The following is a 23,039-nucleotide window of genomic DNA, read 5'->3' on the forward strand; positions in this document are numbered from 1 at the left end:
CGCCGGTGCGGAGCCGGCGGCAGGGGGCGCTGCGGGCGGCGGTGCCATGCTCGCGGGGCCGGGCCTGGGCCGCAGCGCGGGGCGGCCGGAGCGGGCGGCACCGGGGCCTGGCGGGGCGGCCGGTGGGTGCCTGGCGGGATGTTCCGCAAGGCGCGGAGGGTGAATGTGCGCAAGCGGAACGACTCGGAGGAGGAGGATGAAGAACGCGACGAGGAGCCGCCTCAGGAGCCGGCGCCGGCGGCCGGGGCGGCGGGGGAGGGGCCCAGCGAGGCCTCCGTGCCGCTGGCGTCGGGCGCTGGACTCCTGCCGCTGCCCGCCGGCTGCGTGCCCCTCGCCCTGCCCGGCAGCCCCGCGGCCTTCGCCTGCGCCGCGAGCTACGGAGCGGCTCTCGGCTTCGGGCTGGGCTTGATGGGAGGCGATCGAGCAGGCCTGGGGGCTCTGCCGGCGCCCGCTGTGCTGCGCCCCCCGCCGCCGCCGCAGCCCCAACCCCAGCCCCAGCAGGGCAATGGGCTACCGGTGGCCGGGCGCAACAAGGAGAAGAAGCGGTCGCGGGAGAACAAAGAGGTGCCGAGGGCCAGCCTGCTCAGCTTCCAGGACGAGGAGGAAGGTGAGGCGGGTGGTTGCCTGACTTTTGGGTCGCTTCTTGCGGGACTGGAAGGACCCCGGAGCTGCTCAGCCTGCACTGGGCCCCCCGGCCCTCCAAGATAGCCGGGATCCCTATTTATTTTTTAGCGCAGTCCCCTGTGTGGCCTGGGGTGATGTGGGATCACATAAGAGGGGGCGGGCCCTGAGGGCACGGTGCGGAGGGCCAGGGATGCACGGGCGGGGAGCGCCCGTCGGACCCGCGCCTTTCCCGGCCCGACATGGCTCCTGCGGGGCCAGCGTGCTGCCAGAGGGCTTGGTTGCGGTGGAGGGGTTCACATTGTCTCTGCTTCTGTGTTGCTGGTTGCATCACTTGTGCTGCGTTCACTGCACCTGGGCAAACCTGGCCCGCAGGTTTGTGCGGGAGTAAGTGCAGCCTGGTAAGTCTCCCCCTGGAGCCATCAGTGTTAGCTGGGGAGCATCTGTCCCGTGGCTTTGTGTCGAGGTTGGTTCACTGATGTGGCTGGTGTTCATGGGTCACCTCGGGCTCACTGCCTGTTGTCCGAAGTTCGTGAGTCGTCTTAGAAGGAATTTTCTTGAAATCACTGAAACTTGGTTTCTAAGACTCGTGATTTGAAATCTTGATGGAAGTACTGAAGGCGTAGAATTAGACTTTCACTATAGACTGTGAAAGAACCCTACAGTGTTTGTTAATGGCATTTGTGAAGTTCCAGGTACAAAATTTAGAGATTTAATAAATAAGTGTGCTTGACAGATCTGATGTAATGTTCTCCAATTTCTTTTTTAAAGAAACAGAAGAAGTTTTCAAAGTGAAGAAATCAAGTTACAGCAAAAAGATTGTAAAACAGTTGAAGAAAGAATACAAAGAAGATCTTGAAAAATCAAAAGTTAGAACAGAGGTCAATTCTCCAACAGATGGTAATTGCAAAACTAATAATAATAGTAACTTCTGTAGTGGAAAAGATAAAGTACTGTAATTTAATTTCTTGTTTTCAGAATGAATTGTTAGTCTTCTAGAGAATTTCACATTTAGAGCTGAAGTAAAGCACAGATGAAATGTGTTACTTGAGCCTTAGGAATGCTGTTCTGTGTTGGTAGAGAGTTCTTTGGTTCTCATATAGAAATTAACATAGAAGGATGAAACTTCTCCACTCTGATAGATGGTTGTCAGTAGATATCAGTATTCTGAATTGCAGCTGTGTTTATGACAGATGAATTGCTTATTGAATTAGGAAGGAATTCCATGCGTTTGAAAACGTACCTGGTGCTTGTCTGACGAGGTGTGTCCTTGTAATGCAATTTTCTTTGAAAAGGAAGATTTTTGGGATGAGCAGAGGGGTGGTCTTTGTTACCAAGTTAATTGTTAAACAGCTGCCTGTTTCAGCGCTTGGACCTTTGAGTAGACTTGATTAAGATGATAGACTCCAAGTGTTGGAGCAAAAGGATCTGTTAACAATGTACAGTCCTTGAGTGACTGAAATAGGGCCTGCCGCTTCAATTTCATTGTACTGTTGGTTTTTGGGAACCTTATTGGTAAAGTGTAGCGCTTCCTTTTCCACTTGAGTTTTTACATAGATTATGTAATGCTACGAGCATGAGCTGGGAGGCTTATGATCTAAAAATTGCAATGAGCTAGAAAAGCACATGGGGGTTGAACATGGTCCCATGCTGGAAATACCCTTTTTAAATTTAATTAAATTATTTTTAAAGGTTTTGTCTGCATTTAGAAAACCCACATATTCTTTCTTATTAGAATCCTTAAATTGCCTATGCAGTGGTGTGGGGCATGAGCAAAACCAGAAATTATAATTTCTGTGGCTAGTGTTCAGGTCATCTGTGAAAACCTGGATTGTTGCTTCTGTCACAGTGATCCTTAAAACATTACGTTTTGCACATGTCTGTGTGGGCCACGTTTGTTTCATTTCTGTTTGTTTCCTCTCCCTGATTCATGTGGCTGTAGTTCAAAGCCTTCAAGGCTGCTACTGAGAGAGTAGCCTGGATTCTCTAAACAAGTGCTTGAATCTGAAACCTCAGATATGTGCATCTTCGTTTGGGTAGCTGGGTTTAACATGCATTTTTTATACATTATTTATGCTTGCTGCCTGTATCTGTATGTTACCCACCTAATGTAGGGTGTAGGCCAAGAGGAAAATGAAGGGTTCTTTTGAAATCAGTGGGTTCTTGTGGAAAGACTTGGTGAAACACAGGCAGTGCTTTCTCATTGAAAGAGACTTTGACAAGGTTGCACAATGTTGAGTTCTCCCACTTTATTAATACTTGACAATATGGAGAATGTTTAGTGGTTGGTGGGGCCTGGCCTGTCATATTTTATTTTGAGAAGATGTCAGTGATTTAATCACAATTACGAAAGTATATTTTCTTAGATCTCAAACAATAAAATGATTATTTAACATTTTAATTTGATTTTCACTTTTGGTTGTTATATCTTTAAAAAATATTTCTGACTGATCTTTATAAATGGAGTAAAACATGGACTTTGCTGTCTTATCAGTTGACGCACCACTAGAAAAGATAGGACAGAATAAGGATATAGGCCAAGAAGATGGGACTGCAAACAGTGAGCATGGTGAAGAAGAAATGGAAGTTGAAAGTGAGAAGGAAGAAGAAAAACCAAAAGCTGGTGGTGCTTTTTCAAGTGCTCTGTCATCACTGAATGTTCTCCGCCCAGGTTGGTTTTTGTAATATGTATGATAAGTTACCAATTGATTTAGCCAATGTTTATAGCAGACTAATGTCTGTGAAAGATTAGGAAATAGTTTCCAACAATTTAGCATCTGAGAGTTCAAGCAACTGCTATTTTCTAAAGGTGTTCAGTTTTACAAGTCTAATGGGAGAAAATGTTTTGCTAGGGAATGCTTCATCCTGATGTCAGAAGCAGGAATTTGTCTCTCAGGTAGATGACAAACTGCAATAAATCTAGATTTGGAATAGGTGACTTCACATGAGATTTAACTGCTTTCAGTTAAAATTTCTTCTTTAATTAAAATGTTTCAATTGTGGGTCTCCAAGGTAGCTGAAATATTTTCCTATCCTGTTTTGTATACTGAGGTTCTGGTGAGGCCCTGAGGCCAAAGAAATCCCTCTGAGAAAATATTTTTGAAACTAGTTTGCTGATTATGGTAGTTGGCTCCCCAAATACCAGATGGGTCCATACATTGATTTGTATGACATATGTAAGTTGCGTTAAAAGTTTTGTGCTGTAGATTTTAGAGTTTTCTGATTAGGTCTGATGCTTTTCGTGTTTCCCCTTGATTGTACAATTTTCTGTATATTATCTGTGTCTGATTTGGTGTACTCTTAATCTCTGACCAGTGACTGTCTGTTGAAATGGTTGATGCTTTTTATTCCCCCAAAATAAGAGGAGCTGGGAGCAATACTGGGATAGGAAATTACAGTCATGCACCTCATTTTCTTCCCCTCTTTGCAATAGTCAGCTCCTGTAAAGGGCTTCCTCTTCTTTGGGAATATTTCGCATAGGAGCATTAGGCTTCTGTCTCATGACATGAGCTGCTGGATGCAGAGCCAGACTTTCTGTGATGATCCTAACCTTGAGGGTTTCTGGTCAGAAAGTTGACATGTTTAGCATCTGAATTACTTGCAAATTTTTTTTTGTTTTGTTTTCTGTGAGTATGGATTTGCTTCCTGTCATGTTTTTTTTTTATGTGCAGAGATGATTTGATACAGTGACAGAGATGAGCAGTAAGAAATTGTAACACCTGTTCTGTTGCAGAAGTTGTTTAACTGTGCACACATCTGTCTCTAGGAGAAATCCCAGATGCTGCTTTTATTCATGCCGCTAGGAAAAAGCGTCAAATGGCTCGTGAACTTGGAGACTTTACCCCTGTTGACAATGAACCAGGTAAAGGCCGCCTTGTTCGAGAAGATGAAAATGATGCCAGTGATGATGAAGATGATGACGAGAAGAGGAGGATAGTTTTTACAGTGAAGGAAAAATCCCAAAGGCAAAAGATTGCTGAGGAAATAGGTAAACCCTTTTTTGGAAGGTCAGCTGATAAATGTTCACCCTGTTTTTCACTGCGAGTGCTCCCATTCAGCATTTTTAAACAACATGTTTTTCAATCAATCTAGAGTTGCATAACATTTCTGAGGAAAAGTACTACATAATGGAATATGTTTGTGAAATTTTGAGGACAAAACTATGTTTCTGTGCACACTGCTGTCTGTGATAGAAACTTAACCCTAAGGATCAGTTCTCGTTTTTCCTGTACTCTGTTTTTAGGAAGTATATAATTTTGAAAAGAAAAACATTTGATATAGAATTCTTCTTGCTGGCTAGCAGGTAAAATAACCTTTTGGAAAAGGAGTTAGACATTAGAGGATTTTACCAGCAGTGAATGGTAAATTTTCCCGTTGGATCTTTCAAGTGGAACCCCTGTGCTAGTAATTCACAGGCCAGTGTCCTTAATTCCTCATGAAGAGGAAAGGAAGATGCTCTGAGATGTTCTCACTGAGGCATGGTTTCAGGTTTTTGAATTTGTGGCCCTTGCAATTAGGAATGCATTATCTTCTTTTTCTTACTTGTATGAAGGTATTGAGGGAAGCGATGATGAAGCACTAGTGGCAGGGGAGCAAGATGAAGAACTCAGTAGATGGGAGCAAGAGCAGATACGAAAAGGAATCAACATACCCCAGGCATGTATATAATTGTGCACTCTTTTGATTTGTTTCTGCAAGTATTGGCTAAATCCCTTACAAACTTGAGTATTTTACTGACAGCTGTTTCATTTGAGAAATTTAGTCTTTAAATTCTGATGCTCTTTAAAGAGAAATAGTATCAGTTACTATAGTAACTTAATAGTGCAAGTTACCATTTAGAATGGTAGTGATACTACGAATTTGTCCATTTACCTTCTTGAGGGCATTTGTTTCTTCTGTCTTAGATATTGGATGCTTAAATCCCCTTGATAATTACATTTTGTAACTGTATCTGCTTACATTTTTCACTTTGATTTGAAATGTGTAAAAAAGTAAGTTTCCCCTTTCTTTAAAGGCTAATATAGTACAATTACATTTCCTCTGCCACTAGGTTCAACCAAGTCAGCCTGCAGAAGTGAATAATGTGTACTACCAGAACACTTACCAGACATTGTCTTATGGTTCATCATATGGCATTCCATACAGCTATGCTGCGTATGGATCATCGGAAACCAAGTCTCAAAAAACAGATAATACAGTTCCTTTCAAAACTCCCAGTAATGAGATGACTCCTGTTACTATTGATTTGGTAAAGAAACAGCTTAAAGACAGGTAGGACAGACCATCTTTTTAGACTTAAAGACCTGTCCCCTAGGTTTCTGTTCCTCAGGTGTCTTTTAGTCTCGGTGAGCAAACACAGAGTTTCATCGCTGGAAACTGACTGGTACATCCATTTAAAAAAAAAAGGCAAACAAAAAAGCTCAAAGTGAAGATGACATTGACGTTTTGTTCGAAAATCTCCTTGGATTGCTTCTCTGGAAGTGAAACTTTAAATATGAGGCCATTGATCTTGTTGAAGAGAGGTCTGAGTTCCATCTTCTGGACACTGCACAGTCTTATAGTGAAGAAATGAAAGGCCAGTGAGGTGTTTAGCTTATCAAGCTGCATTCCTTTAAACTGCGAATCAGAGGTTTCCCCTTCAGTAGATAAAGAATTTAATTTTTAGTTTATACAGGGATTTTTGGGTTTAAACACTGTAATCTGCTTATCAGGTATGCAGAAGGAGTATGGAATGAGCAACACAATTGCAATGACAAGTCATATTTAATGAACAGCTTGCACTTTACATGTCTTCGAAATTGGTTTGTATGCCCCTTGTAGTGTTGCAGCCTTTGACAGTGAATCAAGTTAGTAGAGGAAGAAGAATGCTTTGTATAAGCTGTAGTCCCTGTCCACTCTCAACCTGTTCGGCCAGCTTTTCATTAGGGACAGCCTTGCACTGTTCTGTGTGCTATCAGCTCCTGTAGACGTTTGGAGGAGTGGCCAGTGCGATGCACTACAGCATAGTCTAGCAAATGAGTGTGGATCATGAGCCTGGCAGTTCATGAGGAGAGGGGAGAAGGTGACAAATCAAAGGTCGAGAATTTCTTTGCAAAATCTCCCGTATGTAGGCTCAGTACTTGCACTGTACTGTCTTTTTGATGTCTCAATGGTCTGAAATAGACAGACTTTTGGATGTAAATTTACTATTTATCCATTGCCCTTCAGGTTGGACTCTATGAAAGAAATGCACAAAGCTAATCGGCAGCAATATGAGAAACATCAGCAAAGCCAAGAGGACTCTACCAAGGCAATTGAAAGATTAGAAGGGTCTTCTGGGGGTATTGGTGAACGGTATAAGTTTTTGCAAGAAATGCGAGGGTATGTCCAAGACTTGCTTGAGTGTTTCAGTGAAAAGGTAAGGATGCAAAAACATTCATCTCTTTACAAAAAAAAAAAAAAAAAAAAAAAAGTCTCTTATTACATGCCAAACAGCACATCTCCCTCTGTTTTCGAAAAAAGTCCTTTGAGAGCATATTCTTCAAAAGGTTTGGTTATTTGAGGATTGAAAAGAACTTTCTGTCACGCTAAAGCTCATTATCAGAAATCTCTCCTCCCAGCTCACTGACTTTAGATTGCCTAAAAACTTGCAGATTTTATGTCTTCAGGATTTTTGTAGATACTCTGGCATTTCAGCTTTACTCAGATACTCTTTTTTACTTGTGTTGGACATCAGGTTAGCAAAAATAAGGGCTGAATTACGACATTACTACTTTCTGGAGTGCTTGATGTACACAGTAACAGAGGCTTGTAGTTTCTGTGTTATTATAAACTTCCTCCTTCCAGATGTTTCTTGGTATTACTCTGGAGTCTGAAGGAGAGAAGTTTTAAAGCTAGCATAGCTGTTCAAAGACACCCACACTTAAAAATACATTTCCTTCATGTCGAGTGACACTTCAATGCATCTCTAAGTCAAAAACTTAGTCTTTTTTCTTATGTTATGCACTGTGCTTTGATTACTTACTTTGCTGTAAATATAATATAAACTCTTGAATATATAGATATATATTTATATATATATGCACATATTAAGCACACACAGAAGCTGTAGAATTCAGTTAGCAGTATATTGGCTGTTTCTTCATTGTCTTCTGACTTGAATACAGTAGTAGTGTATAAATTTCTTAATATCTTGTCAGAATAATTGAGTAGTTTTAAGCTACTGCTTGCCTGGCCTGTTAGGTGTGGGAGAGGAATGGAGAAGCATTTTGGGTGCTGATGGGTTAGATATTAATTGTCCTCTGTTAGTGGAACTGGGAGAGTCCAGTCTTCGTCCTGTAAAAGTGAAGAGTAACTATGTAATGAGCAAACCCAGTAAGTGTGGGACAGGTAATTCACCTAGCTGATTGATTAGTGTAACTAATCAGTATAATTAGTTGCAATTGATTGTTCACTTAAGAAGCCATATTTCTGAGTCTGTATTAGCATTAGCTGTTGAAGATTAATAAAGGTACTTTTGTAAGCAGCACTGGCAGTGCTGGTTACCCAAATGGCTGATTTCCTATTAAAGATAGGTTTTTTACATTTTTACTCTGAGATGAATTTGTATTTCAGAAGTAAAGTTAAATATCTGTGTGTCTATTCAGTGTTTTTTTTCTAAAGACCTTTTTGAAATTACTTTTGTGATGGCTATAAACCACATCCGGAGGTTCTCCTTGATAGCATAAGCTCTTGTTCAAATATTTTTAAGATATGACTTTTATCATCTTAGGCTTCTTGGAGACATTCACAGAGTTTTGCTGGTTTCAGGTGGGGGCTGCTGCTGTACTTGTATGTAAAGTGAGTTGCAAAAGCAGCAGGTGATGTGGTCAGTCTAACAGGAGCATTTAATTTATTTTGATATTGTTTGGCTAGATAATGTGGTTTGGAATTCAGTGCTTTCAGCGTGACAAAAGTCCCAGCAAATTTAGAACCAGTAGCCCACAGGACCCTGAAGTTTTCTAAAAACAAGGTGTTGGAAAGGAACAAAGTCAAGTAATAAAATCAGTATCAGTTTTTATTTAAATGAAATGCAGTAGAACAGTAAATTGTTCTAATCTTTTGAGTGTAGAGATAAATTACCTTCAGCTTTTTTGTGGTACCTGTGGCCCTGACTGCTTCTATTTAAAATGTTATTATTCACAATAATGTATGTAGTTATTATAATATACATGAGAATATGTATATGTGTAATAATAATACTCTATGTATATATATATATATATATATACATACATATACGAAAACATATATTTAAATATGATATTTTGAAGAGATTCTGAATGTTAGGATCACTTTGCCCAGTATTAAGGCTCAGCAGAGTATGAGAAGACAGCTAGTACACAGATTTTATAAACGGGCACTAGAAAGGTCAAATCCTGTGTAATACCTTTTGTGCCCCCATAAATAAGAAAAACAGTATAGAGTGGAAGATGGTTGCATCATTTCCTTCAGAAGTAATTACTGTAAAAATTATGCTTTCTGAGAAGGCTGGCAAGTCACAAAGACATTTTTATATTTTGAATGTAGGAACGTACAGTGGATACAGAAAGATTGAATTGTTCTGCATGTTCCTTTGACAGCATGAGTAGATGAACTGTTACTTTACCTGCAAAAGTGAATTACCAAAACACGCTCTGTGTATCTGAATTGTCCTTGTGATCTAAATGTTTAGAGACCTTTCTGCTTTTCTTCTTCCACTGTTTACAAGGAAAGTGAATTAAAAATCCCCTTGAAAACACTGAATTTAAAGTATTGACTAAACAAAATAGGGAATGAGGGCTATAACTTTATAGTAGTCAGTGAAATTGTCACTTATTAACCACAGCATTGATTAGAGAAGAATAAGGGCTTGTCTCTTGTGTTCTGAATGGGAAATATATTGAGTGGATTTATATATCTGAATACATCACTAGGTTTCATTTTTAATCTTGAGAAAATTACAGAATGAACCACTAGGGAGAATTTCCTCTACATGTTTAAGAGAAGCACTATATTTCCTATGGTAACCTGCATTAAAGCTAGTATTTTTTAACTATCATTTCTGTTTTCAAAACTGTCTTAAATTCCAAATATGAGCTTCCAGCTCTTGGAAGACTATTCCCTCCTTGTCTTTCTCTCTACTCTTTTCTCCAAAAGAAAGGTGTGCATATTTTGAGTTGGTGCAGAGCTGCTTTCATTTTAATCCCTGAAGCCCCGTTTATCCCACAAAGCTAAAACCTTTTTCTTCTCTGATGTTTATGTCAGTCTCAGTGAACTGAAATGGCCCTGTTGCTCTGAACTCAGAATTTTACGTTTTACTGAAGGAGGTTCTTTAACAGTTGCTGAGTCACATTCTAAAATACTTCAGGAAACAATTTCTGATTTTATCTTTTGTTTTGAAAAAAAACATAATCCTGGATGGTAGGCAGCAATGAAATATAAAAGGCTGGAAGACTGTGGAGTAAGCATGCGTCTCAGAGGTAAGGAGGACATGGCTTAAATGTTCATACCAAAGGGACTTTTTTTCCAAAGGAAATGAGAAAAAAAAAAAGAAAAGAGCAATGAACCTGCTATTTAATGTCAGGAAATTCCTGGCTGTCATAATATCATCTATTTTTATCAGAGATGCTACAAAAATAGTTCATTAAAGAAAAAAAAAAGTGACAAGTCTGACATGACCTACCTGATTAATTCAAAGTTATACTTAATGCGTGACTTGCACAAATTGTACTATTTTAATTTTAGTGATAAGCTAGAGGAGTATTTGGCTGATTTGAATTACCTGTTGGCATAGCATTCTTATGCAGGATTTTATTTCATTTCAGTAATAATATTTCAGCATATGCTATTAAGAGTTAGAGGACACAAAACAATAGCTACTGGCTTCAGTAGGTTGGATTGATGGCTGTTTTTTTCATTGTGTACAGCCAGATTATTTTCTCACTGAAGTGTAAAATAGTTCTACATTCTTGTTTAGAGATGGAGAGGAAACAATTGACGTCTGAGAATTGCAGACCTTGACATAACACGTAACACACTTGGTAGGGAAAGTGAGAGTACTGGAAAGAATATTTCACACTCTAAATAGGATGTCTGCCTGTGTAGACTCATTCAAGCCGTGGAAGTTTCTTTCAGAATGCTTTTGTTCTGGCTTGAAGCTGCCAATGTTAAATGTATGCACTTTCCACACTTTGAACTGTTTCCTGGTGCAAATGATACAGATGAGTAAAAGGCAGGACTTTGTGCTGCTGGGAGCACAGTGCCAGCGTTTTGCTCCGGAATAGACTGGGACCCCAGAAGCTGAGCAGCTCAGGATCTGGGTATTACGTGGTGTGTTGTATTTTTACAGGTGCCTCTGATTAACGAACTTGAATCTGCAATGCACCAGCTGTACAAACAGCGAGCTTCCCGCCTTGTCCAAAGACGACAAGATGATATTAAAGATGAATCTTCGGAGTTTTCAAGCCATTCAAGTCAGTCCATCTTGAAGGTTTTTATTATTCATTAAACAACCTTGTTTACTTAGTATGACTTAATTGAGATATAAATGTTTAATGTATGACTGTCTTATTAAAGTTTATTCTTACTCTTGAGATGAGTAAAAGCAAGTTTAGCTGAAAGTTCTCTGCTCTGTTTTGTTTTAAACTCGAAACCACTGTAACTCTGACTTCATCTCTCCTTTCTGTTTCTCTTAACTATATTTTCTCCTTCCTAGCGCTAAAAATGTGTGCATGGTGGCTGTGAGAGTAGTGGTAGTATGTGACTCCCTGTTTTCTTATATCAGGACTTTAAAAAAATTTATTTTAACCTTCCTGAATCTATAAATGTCATTTACCATGTGCAATTAAATGTATAAAGCCACAAAGCACTGGGCTAGACTATCTAATGTTCTGTTTTGTAGCCAGTATAAGTATTTGATTTCAGACACTTGGTTGGTAAATTAAAGAACTGGAAGACTAATCAGACTAATACAGTGACCCCGTATGAAATACAGCTTAAGAATAGCCATTTAAAATGCCTGCTTCCTGTGAATTTGTAGATGGGGGATTCTCACTAAGGACGTTTCTTATGGCGATTACTCTTCAGTATGCAAAACTCTACCAAATCGTAAATGCTAATTTGGATGGAAATACGTTTCTTGGAGGAGGTTTTATTCAGCATATTAAATCAATGGATGAAATAGCCTATTAATAGGAGTCCTCTTTATGCTTCAGAGAGCTTCCCATTTTTAAAAATAGCATTCTGTCCTGTTGCTGAGTAAAGTTCTATGATCAATGCCATTTCCCGATTCTGCCACAGTTGTCAGAGATGAAATCTTGTTAATAGCTAGAACTCACCGAAGATGATGAAATGTTAGGGTGTCAGAGTTGGTCATTCCTTTATAGAGTGGTTAGCATACATAGTCTTTTTAGGACTATTATCTGGAGTTCCAAGCATCACATGGCCTTGCAATTTTATCATGGAAATGCTGTTTTGAGAACTAGAAACCTATTTCCTAAAAGAAGCTTAGAATAGATTTTTTTATACTGATGTTTAATAATAGAATGGGAATAGTTCTCATTGCTGAGGTTGGGTTTTACAGAGAGGTCTTGTTTAGTATCTGGAAGTTTAGATGAGGCTCTTAGTAGTTCAGGTGTTGAATTGGAATATTGACATATATTGGCATTAGTACTTTAAATGATGAATTTGCAAATAGATTTTGTCAGAACATGTAAATTTATTCCTGAAGTTTGGATAGGCTGTTGTTTAAATGTGAATGTTTATACTTTAATTGGTGGACTTGAGCAGTGCCTAGCATTAAGTCTACTGTTGAAAATTTACCTGGAAAGGAGGAACTGGAAACACTCCTGCCTGCTATCTGCTGTTCTAGCTGTGTTGTTTTCTATAGCCAGGAACATAGATAAGCAGAACTTGAAAAAAGGAAGATGGTTTATCTTTCTGTAGATTTTGATGTGTTTTAAACTTTAGGCAATCTAAAGCATATGAACTTAGAAACAACATGACTAGAACTCTGAAATAATGTCTATTCTTGCCCCAGTCACTTTTGTCTGCTTTTTTTTTGGCTAGTTTTCTTCTTGAAAATTATGTGGTGAATGTGTTTATGTAAGGAGTGCTTCTTTCTTGGACATTTCATTTAAGCTATTTCTCTTAAAACTGTTGACTTCTGTGTAGTTCGGCACTGTTGTGAGAGAGATAAGAGTGAAGTATGATGAAAACTATTTGGCATTAAAGTGGAAGTTTTTGCAAAGTGCTCTGCTTTCCATTTTAACCTCTACATCATGTCGTGAATTCAGGCTTCTGGGGGGCATTGTGGTTTTTTTTTTGATACTTCGACTTTCTATTTCAAATTACACTTAGTTTAAAAGTGGGTAAAAGGCTCTTATGAAACTGCCTACAGCACATTTATAGAATCATAAATAAGCATTTTAATTTTCATTGATGTAATTTTACAGATAAAGCACTGATGGCTCCAAATCTTGATTCTTTTGGGCGAGACAGAGTGATCTATCAAGAACAAGTCAAGCGTCGGACTGCAGAAAGAGAGGCTAGAAGGTAGAGAAAGAGATGTCTTTGCTTGCAAGATATAACTGTCCTGTGTGACTTACTAACATGAGTGGCAATGTTTGCTTCTTCCGTGAAAAGGGAAGAAAACACTTCAGCTGGCATGCTGGGCAGGAGTATTCTTATATATCCCAGCTTATCGTGCAAGTGTACAAAACATTCCATGATACTGATTTAAAATCACTAAAAGAAAGCACAGGAGATACATTCCATATCTATATGGTCTCTGCTGGTTTTGTTTCTTTTCATTGTTTGTTTTCAGTGTTTGAGGCAGCAACGTAGTGGAATGCTTGAGGTCCTGGCATAGTAGAAGTTCTTTTCAGCTTGACTTCCCTAGAACTAAAAGGACAGGCCTAAGTGGGCATATTCAGTGTATAGGTGGGGAAAACAGCTGGTTTCTCTTGCTTTATTATAGCTGGTTTATACTGCTGCTCCTTTCCAGAGCTCGCCGCAGACAAGCGAGAGAGCAGACTGGGAAGATGGCAGATCACCTTGAAGGCCTTTCCAGCGATGATGAGGAAACTTCAACAGATATCACAAACTTCAATTTGGAGCGAGGTTAGAAAAACTACCCAAGCTTTATCACAGAATCACAGGGTGGTCTGGGTTGGAAGGGGACCTTAAATCCCACCCAGTTCCACTCCCCTGCCATGGGCAGGAACACCTTTCACTAGACCAGGTTGCTGCAAGCCCCATCCGAGCTGGCCTTGAACACTTCCAGACATGGGGCAGTCATAGCTTCTCTGGGCACCCTGTGCTAGACCCTCACCACCCTCATAGGGGAGGAATTTCTTCCCAGTATCCTGTCTAACCCTGCCCTCTGTCTGTGGGAAGCCATTCCCCCTTGTCCTGTCATTCCAGGCTCTTGTAAATAGTCCCTCTCCATCCTGCAGACTTCCTTCAGGTACTGTAAGGCCACACTTAAATTACCCTGAAGCCTCTTCTCCAGGCTGAACAATCCCAATTCTTTCACATAACAACATACCAAATACTTGACAGGATCCAAACACAGCCCTGTTTATATACTTCACCATATTTTGGAAGGAGTTTAGGAATTTTTGATTCCTGGATCATCAGCGTGACCAGAATAGTCTCTATCACCAACCTCTTGTGTGTCTTGCAGCTGACAGAATAACCCATCCTTAGTGAGGTTCTTTTTATTTAATTCTAACATGCTTTTGCTAGCAGGCAGTAAGCTTTTGGACTGTCAGTAAGCCTTCCAATTTGTAAGACAGTTTATCATCTTGAAATACATGTTTGTCTTACTTGAGAAATTTTGAAAACCTCAGTGCTTTAGAAGTATTTTTTTGGTTCATGGCAAGTATTTAGTGGAGTTGTGAATAAGCTTCTAGAAATGCAATGACAAAAGTTTTCTGTAGTCTTGTTGCAACCAAAGTTTGCAAATGATAGAAAACAATGTTGAATGCAAATATTGCAGAAAGATCTTGTGGTGCAATTAGCATTTGCTCTGATTAAAAGAGAATCATGTTAGAAGAAGTGAGGAGGAGGAGACCAGCAAGGATTGCATGTATAGAATTGCTTGTGTTGCATTTGAGGAGGGATTGAATGGTTTCGGTTTCTCCAAGTAGAACAGTATCAGCTTTTCACAGTACGATAGTTAGAGACCATGAAATTAAATGATAGGATAGGTTTAAAATAAAGAGGTCATTTCCCACAGAGAAGGTAATAAATGGCAAAGTCATTGATGTAGGTGGTTGTGGAGACCTGAAGTATGAACATACTAGAAAAGCAGTTAAATGAACTGTCTAGCTGTTAGGTCCTTTGAAAGTGCAGTTTCCACACCTTCAGTTGCTGACTAATTTACTGCAATTTTATGATTGCACTGAATTTCTTCCTACAGGGAGGGGTCTTGATAAACAGAACAACTGTTCAGGGTTGTTAGCTGCTGTAATTAACTTTGTTAAATTATCTAGATTCAATTGGCAATTTATGTGTGCAAAAGCATTTTGTAGAAGTTTCTTCAGTTTCTGAATAGGCATAGTGTTTGTAAGGCTTTTTTACTATTGTTCGTTGCTCTCATGTTAGTCCAGAAACAGCAGTGGACTAGAGGAGTGCACTTAGGACCTAATAACTTTATATGTAGTGTTTTTAATTAATCCCAGGATGAAAAGTGTGGTTATATGACATAATCTCCTTTCCCTCAGCCCTGTGTGTACTAGTTGTGTTTGTTGTGTAAGGGTTACTACTGTAACCAAACATTTACAACTGTGGCTGCGGCAAATATGACTGATTAAAATGAAACTAACCCTGAGAAGTAGAAAAGATAAAGGGAAAATAATATATAGAGAAAAAGGTCTGGACTGCCTAGAATACTGGTACTGTAAATACAAAAAAAGAAAAAAAAAAAAAGAGAAGGTGCTAGAGGCTTGTAATCACTACCCAGTGCTAACAGGCGTGTTCTGGGCAACATTTTAGCATGGTGTCTGCCAGGACCCCCCCTGTCTGAATTGCCAGTTCAGTTGGCTTATTTGAGATGCCCTTCTGTATTTGCACTTGGAGTATCAAAGATGTAGAATAATCTGGGTTGGAAGGGGCCTGGAGATCAGCTGTTTGAAACCCCCATGCAAAGCAAAGCCGGCATGAAGTTACATCCACTCTGAATACAGCCCAGTACGTCACCAATCCTGATTACGTCTGGTAACTTAAAATCCTTCCATGAAATGTTAAATGTAAGACCTGTGATAAATGAGTCTATTGGAGAGTACTCATGCTCCTGTTTTTATAGCTTTGTGTCTTTGAGGCAGGAGTAACAGAGCTTCTAAAGGTGATGGGGGATTTTTGGTTTTGTTTATGGAAGTTAGCTTATGCCAGCGAGCATCAAACAATGTCTTAAAAGAGGCATTACAGGGAGTAGGTGATTAACTTTTTCTTCCTTTTCTCCCCTGCTAGATCGTATTTTGAAAGAATCCAGCAAAGTTTTCGAAGATGTTTTGGAAAGTTTTTACTCGATTGATTGCATTAAGTCACAGTTTGAAGCTTGGCGCTCTAAGTACTTTGCTTCTTATAAGGATGCTTATATTGGCCTTTGTTTACCAAAGTTGTTTAACCCTTTAATCAGACTTCAACTGCTTACCTGGACTCCTCTGGAGGTAAGCTTGTCTGCAAGCAGCTTCTACGTTAACTGCTACATGGTGGTTCTTTCACACTTGAGCAGAGCAAAGTAAATTGCACCTTTGATGTGTGCTTCTCTTAAAGGTGTGTTCTAGGGATGAAGTTTCACATGGGCACCTGTCTTCAGGCAGAGTTTTTCTGGGGAGTGCCTGGACTAGTTGATCCACTATGTTCCCAGCAGAGTTAAATTTGGCACATTGCCAGATCCTTTTCAGGAAGTGGTGCAGACCAAAAAATCTGCAACTGCCCATGGTAGTGGGTTGGAACTAGGTGATCTTTAAGGTCCCTTCCTACGCAAATCATTGTATGGTTCTGTGAAAATACATTTAGTCTTTAAAATACTTCAGAGAAAATTGTGACTCTAGATAATGCTGTTTCATCAGAAGTGGAACTAAGAAGTTTTTTCTTACGTGGAATTACAACCTGGTCTCTAGGTTATGTATGTTTCCCTCACCTACACCTCAATGCCCTGTAGAATTCTGGCTGGCAATTTCCAAGTCTTTCTCATAGTACTCACCAACCAGTTATTATGTAGGGAACAAGGGAAAAGCAGGACAGCACTGTGGCAGCCCAGTATCCCTGGCACACATTCGTTGTCCAGCCTGGATATGTATGCTTTCATGAGATGCCACCAGGACGAACAGTTCAGGTAGCTTTTGACTCCCTCTCTGTTCCTCCTTTTTTCAGAAGTGCTTTTTTTTCTTTTCCTTAACCTACTAAGAGAATATCTGCAGAAGGTGTTTTTCTGTCACCTCTTATTCAAGTGCAGAGGAGGGGGAGGTATGACTTCTCTTCAGAGAAAGTTCAGAGTATTAAAATAATTTTATTAATTTGATATTTGACTTCACTAATCAAACAAGGAAAAATCTGAGAAAGATGCCATCATGAAATTAAAAACATTTATTGTGCATTCTTATTTCCCCCATGCTATTTCTCTGAGTTTTCAGGTTGACAAAACAAAGCTCATGTTAGTTGGAGACATGGTACAGAATTGTAAAGTCTAACTCTATTCACTACATTCTGTTACTGATCCCGGTAAGCATTTCGTTGAGGTAGAAAAATTACAAGATACTCACAGAAAGGGGTTTTAAATCCAGAAGGCATAATTTTAAAATGCAGCACAATTGAGCTGTACTTCCGACTTGTACCTTAATCTGTAGGCTTTTGTTTGATTTAAGTGTAAGTAGAAGTTAAAATATGTGGGGCAAAAACTGTTAAAAAATCAGTCTTGCTTCAGCCATTTTCTGTTTTCATTCCATCTAGTGGCTGTGCTGGTAGAATGAATTGGCTCATTTAGCAGAGTGTTTTAAAGCTGGTTTTGTGCGCATATCGTACTTGCATACATAATATTTCTTTTATGTGTTGACTTCAAATCTTTGTTTAGGAATCTAACCCCAGTTCTTTTTTTATTAGGGCAAGTGTCGAGATTTTGAAACAATGTTGTGGTTTGAGTCATTGCTGTTTTATGGCTGTGAAGAGCAGGAGCAGGTGAAAGATGATGCTGATATTTCACTGTTGCCTACCATTGTAGAGAGAGTTGTTCTTCCTAAATTAACAGGTATAGGCTTAAAAATGGGAGGGAGGGGGTTGTGGAGTCTCATGCTCATTTGTGCTTTCAGATTTTACTGTTTTGTAAATAATTGCATGGATTTGAGTGTATAATACTGTATTTTTATAATAATTACTGTATTTGAGTATTTGTAAAATGGAGTAATTCTTTAATCTCTTACAGTAATTTCTGAAAATATCTGGGATCCTTTTTCTACCACACAGACATCTAGAATGGTAGCAATTGTACAGAAACTAATAGATGGATATCCCTCGGTGGTGAATGCAGAAAACAAAAATACACAAGTGAGTTGTTGGATTTTCTCTTAAATGTATTGCATAAGTTAAGGAAGTTGAATACGTTTTTAATACCTTATGTTGGGAAGTACAGCAAGAAAAATAATTATAAAATTATTTTGTGCTCTGCAACCTAATTGTGGGGAATAAAGTATGGTGATAAATTAAAAGAAGAAACTCAGTGAAGCCTTCCCAAAATAGATACTAGAGATAAAAAGATAGACCAGATGTAGTAAGACTTGCTGGTCTCCAGTTTTGCTCTAAGGGTTGGCTACAAATACTTGGGCTTTTCTTTTTTAGATCTTTGCAGCCTTTTCAAATGTATTGCCTGGAAATTGGGTTGTTTTACTTGCCTTCTGTTAATGCAGGAAGTGGTAATAAGAGTTCAAGTTTTAATTGAAAGTGTCAAATTTCTGCTCTGTTAATTATTACAAACTTCTTTAAGACTGTTTATTTGTGTGCTCAAATATGTATGTATGTTTCCTGTTATGGTCACAAGTGTTCTTTGTTTAACTACTAAGCAGTGCATTAGAAATTTAAAAAAAATTACTTGTTTCAGATGCTTTTAAAGGCCTTGTTGCTGAGAATGAGGAGAACACTAGATGATGATGTGTTCATGCCCTTGTATCCAAAAAAGTAAGTTTACTTCAACTATGGTGTTAGACCTTTCTTAGCAAGTCACTGTGTTCTGTCCATAGTTAAGAGGGGTTTTTCCCAGTGTGGTTCAGTGCCTGGGTACATGAGATCTTTTGTTATCCTTCTGGGAGCATTTAGCAGAGACAAGAAGGATGAAAGGGAATATTTAGGAAATGAACTGTGTCTTGGAAGGAAAAAGCCAGCAAATTCAAGACAGATGTGTGATCTTGGTTGCTCATTAAAGAAATGTCTTACTTTCCAGCATCTTAGAAAACAAGAACTCTGGTCCATATTTGTTTTTCCAACGTCAGTTTTGGTCCTCTGTTAAGGTAAGTCAGTAAATATGTCCGGTAAATCTTTGGTCTGAGACCATGTAGCAATAAAATCCTCCTCAGATTTACTGTGGAAAATGGTAGATGGAAACTGTTTCATCTTCACTTGCAAAAACTCCAACTCCGGATTCTTAGTCTTTGATATCGCATTGTGCCCTCTTCATGGTGTGTCCAGTCACTAGTGGTGTCCCCCAGGGCTCACTTTTGGGCCCAGTCCTGTTTTATACCCTTGTTGATGATCTGGATGAGGGGATAGAGTGCACCCCCAGTAAATTTGTGGACGGCACCAAGTTGGGCAGGAGTGTTGATCTGCTGGAGGGCAGGAAAGCTCTGCAGAGGGACCTGGATTGATGAGGCAATGGGATGAGGGTCAGCAAGGCGAAGTGCTGGGTCCCTACGCTTTGTCCACAGTAACCTCAGAACTGCGGGCTGAGTGGCTGGAAAGCCACTGGGCAGGAAAGGCCCCGGGGGTGCAGGTCAGCAGCAGCTGAAGGCGAGCCAGGTGTGCCCACGTGGGCGAGAAGGTCAAGGGCACCTGGCCTGTACCAGCAGTGGTGCATCCAGAAGGACCATGGCAGCGATTGTCTCTCTGTGCTGGGCACTGCTGAGGCCAGCTCTGGGCCTCTCAATTCAGGAAGGACGTTGAGAGGCAGGAGCATGTCCAGAGATAGGAACAGAGCTGGAAAGGGTCTGGAGGGGAAGTCCTGTGAGGAGCAACTGAGGGAGCTGGGGTTGTTTAGCCTGGAAAAGAAGAGGTGGGGAAGGGGGGAGACAGGACAGGGGCACCTTATCACTGCCTGACAGTGGAGTGTGGTCAAACGGGGTCTGGCTCTGCTCCCAGGCAGCCAGCGACAGGATGAGAGGAAATGTCCTTAAGCTCTGCCAGGAGAGCTTCAGGATGGACATCGAGAAGAATTTTTTCACAGAAAGAATAATTAACCATGGGAATGGACTGCCTGGCAAGGTGGTGGAGTCACATCCCTGGAGGTGTTTTTGAAGATGGACATGGCACTCCGTATTCTGGTCAAGTTGACGAGGTGGTGTTTGGTCTAAGAGTGGACTTGATCTCAGAAGTCTTTACCAACCTAATTGGTTTTGTAGTTGAAGAGGTTGTCAAGTGGAAGCACCATCATTTCAACTTGAATGTTACAGGGTCACTTAGCTTACTCACCCCAGGTTTTTGTATTCTTGCGCTTGACAGAATAAAATACTTTTGGGGAATGTAGGAGCTCAAAGCTGTGTCTGTCATAGTTTATTTCCAATAAAAGACTGTGAAAAAAATTATATCCCAGCTAAACAGAAAAGTAGAGACTGATGTTGATTGAACAACTGCTCTCCATGATCACACAAACAGAACTCTTCTCTGAAATTTTCTGTTCAAATGGCAGCAACAAGGGAAACTGTATTCTGAATAAGTTTGCAAAACATTTAAAATATTTTAAAATGTTTGATATGTTTGACCAACTCTCTAGTTTCAATAGATTTTGGAACAGTTATTTTCCCTGTGTTGTATTTTTAGTTATTGGGAAACTTTCTCCAGTGGTATGGAATCCTCTCAAACAAAACTCTACAGGAGCTGTCCATAGATGGGTTGTTAAATAGATACATTCTTATGGCTTTTCAAAACTCAGAGTATGGAGAGGACAGCATTAAGAAAGCTCAAAGTGTAAGTAAAATCAAGCAATGTTTAAAGTAATGGATTTAAACTGAAAGGAAAATATAGTTAAAACTTGACATTGCGTATGAAACCTTGGCTTTGACACCTCAAAAGCTGTAGTCAGTGAAAAATGGATTTTTTTTGTTTGTTGGTTTTGTTGTTGTTGTTGTATACAGACAAAAGAAAGAACCTTCTCTGGCTCACGCCTGTAGATGGATTGGATATACTGTGGGTTTCAGTGCTTTACTGATTGGATTTTGGTATGGGTTTTTTCGGTATTTTTCTCATTTTCTTGCTCAGTTGGGCCTCATCCCTGCAGTCTTACTAGGCAGACCCCTGTTACATAGCTTTTAAAAATTTTGTTACATTGTGTTGAGCTTCCTTTTCCCTGTTTTTCATAGGTACTTGCTTGCTTCCCTAAGCAGTGGTTCACTAATCTAACGGGGGACAAGACTATTTCTCAGCTAGAAAACTTCTGTAGATACCTTGTTCACCTGGCTGATACAATTTACAGAAACAGCATTGGTTGCTCTGATGTAGAGAAGAGAAATGCCAGGTAACTTACTTTGAGTTAAAGCACTTGCAGTTCTTGTGATTTGATTTATTTTGCCAGTGCATGCAAACATGGGTAACTCTCTCCATCCTGCTCTATGTCTTTGGAAGTGTCTTTGAATTCACACGTTAAAAATAGATATTTTTAAGGTGTCTGAAAATAGCAACTGCTGGAAATACTGGAACACTGATAATATGTTTTGCACTGCTGCTTAGTGTCCCGGATTCTTAAGGGAGTTTATAAAAAGCAGGGAGAAGCACTTTTTATATGAGCAGATACTGTCAGGACAAGGGGGAGTGGCTTTAAACTTGAAGGAGGAGATATTTGTGTTAGATATTGGGAAGTAATTCTTGGCTGTGAAGGCAGTGAGGCCCTGGCACAGGTTGCCCAGAGAAGCTTCTTGTCCCTAGAAATGCTCTGTGCCGGGTTGGATGGAGCTCTAAGCAGCCTGGTCTGCTGGAAGGTGTCCCTGTCCATGGCAGGGAGTTGGACTGAGATAAGCTTTAAGGTACCTTCCAACCCAAAGCATTCTATGATTCTGCCAAATTTTGTAGCTACCATGTTTGGACTGTTTCACCTTGTGAGCCTGTTGCTGATTCCTGCATAGTGGCTTCTAAATTGCTAACTGTCTTGTAAACAGTTCAAAAGTCTGACTGTTTACACAACCAACTAGATGAACCTGTTTTGCCTGAGATCCAAGAGTAATTTTACTTGAATCCACTGATCAGCTTAGTTAAAAGTTTAGACACGTTACTGCTGGCCAAGTAAGCTGATGTGCTATGGGAGCAGCAACAGCGCAGGAATGAATGGTCTTCCAGTCTTGGTACAGTTCTGTGTTTCAATGGAACAGTTTGGGATTTAAGTTTATTTAAGTTTTTGAACTCTCTTGTTTTGCTGGTGTGTTTCTAAATTTGAAAGAACTTTCTTCACCAGGTGAAATGATAAGTTGGTAAAGATTTTTATTGGAAGAGAAACATCCAATTACCCTATTTTCATAGCAGGTTCTAATTTGATTTCTATCTTCTGTTTTGCTTTTTCCCAGCATTTAACCAATCTGTTGCCAGTACCTCATTAAGCAAATATAATAAATTTGCAACAGAAATATGAAATATATGACTCCATAATGTAGTATTCTGATGGAAAATTAATCAGTGTCACTGATTGTTCTGTTTCTGTATTGACTTCTCTGCCTCTTTTTTAGGGAGCACATCAAGCAGATCATAAAGCTTCTAGCAAGTATCCGAGCTCTGGATCATGCTGTTACTGTTGCAAATGATCACAACGTAAAAGAGTTCAAGATTCTAATAGAAGGAAAATAGACTTTTCCCACCACTCATTTTGAGCTTTAAAACCATTCCTGATGTGTAATTTATGTACATATGTAAAGTTTCTTAAACTGTAAAGTATTGATCTTTGTTTTAATACAAAGTGCATTCTTATATACAGCATCCTTAAAAATAAAAATCATTGACTTCATTGAAAACAAAAATGGAATCCCAAGTTTCTCGTCTTTCCAGAAATCAGATTTTTCCTCAAGTTTCTCAAAATCTTGTTCACAAAAATACTTTGTGCCCATAATCAGTGGTCATCTCCTCCTGTTAATTGTTCCATGGTTAACTGGAATGTGTATAATAGATTCTGTGTAATACAATAATGCATATATTTATACCACCATGTTGCTTTCACACTGGATATAGAGATG

At 39.7% G+C, this 23,039-nt stretch overlaps 1 protein-coding gene across 2 annotated transcripts; it reads left to right on the forward strand.

Annotated features, from left to right (window-relative positions):
• Positions 1 to 22,826, forward strand: PAXBP1 (PAX3 and PAX7 binding protein 1). Of its 2 annotated transcripts, none has more exons than XM_038128159.1 (18): positions 1 to 607; positions 1,393 to 1,521; positions 3,116 to 3,292; positions 4,388 to 4,609; positions 5,174 to 5,277; positions 5,672 to 5,892; positions 6,829 to 7,018; positions 10,970 to 11,093; positions 13,074 to 13,173; positions 13,625 to 13,740; positions 16,093 to 16,292; positions 17,728 to 17,872; positions 18,047 to 18,168; positions 18,719 to 18,795; positions 19,058 to 19,124; positions 20,647 to 20,793; positions 21,186 to 21,340; positions 22,539 to 22,826. In XM_038128159.1, the coding sequence occupies exons 1-18, from the start codon at positions 139 to 141 to the stop codon at positions 22,654 to 22,656; spliced, it is 2,883 nt and encodes a 960-aa protein (XP_037984087.1). In that variant the 5' UTR covers positions 1 to 138; the 3' UTR covers positions 22,657 to 22,826. The 2 variants fall into 2 exon arrangements, with proteins under 2 accessions (XP_037984087.1, XP_037984096.1); XM_038128168.1 differs by having other exon boundaries at positions 4,388 to 4,483.
• The last annotated feature ends 213 nt before the right edge of the window (positions 22,827 to 23,039 follow it).

This window comes from Motacilla alba, chromosome 1 (genome assembly GCF_015832195.1).
Source record: "Motacilla alba alba isolate MOTALB_02 chromosome 1, Motacilla_alba_V1.0_pri, whole genome shotgun sequence".
NCBI classification, from domain to species: Eukaryota; Metazoa; Chordata; class Aves; order Passeriformes; family Motacillidae; genus Motacilla; species Motacilla alba.

Bases quoted from the DNA above. Each gene is read 5' to 3' on its own strand.
- PAXBP1 (XM_038128159.1), top strand. From the start codon at position 139: ATGTTCCGCAAGGCGCGGAGGGTGAATGTGCGCAAGCGGAACGACTCG. The intron at 5,278-5,671 runs GCATGTATATAA...CTCTGCCACTAG, and splicing joins AAGGAATCAACATACCCCAG to GTTCAACCAAGTCAGCCTGC. The intron at 18,796-19,057 runs GTAAGTTTACTT...CTTACTTTCCAG, and splicing joins ATGCCCTTGTATCCAAAAAA to CATCTTAGAAAACAAGAACT.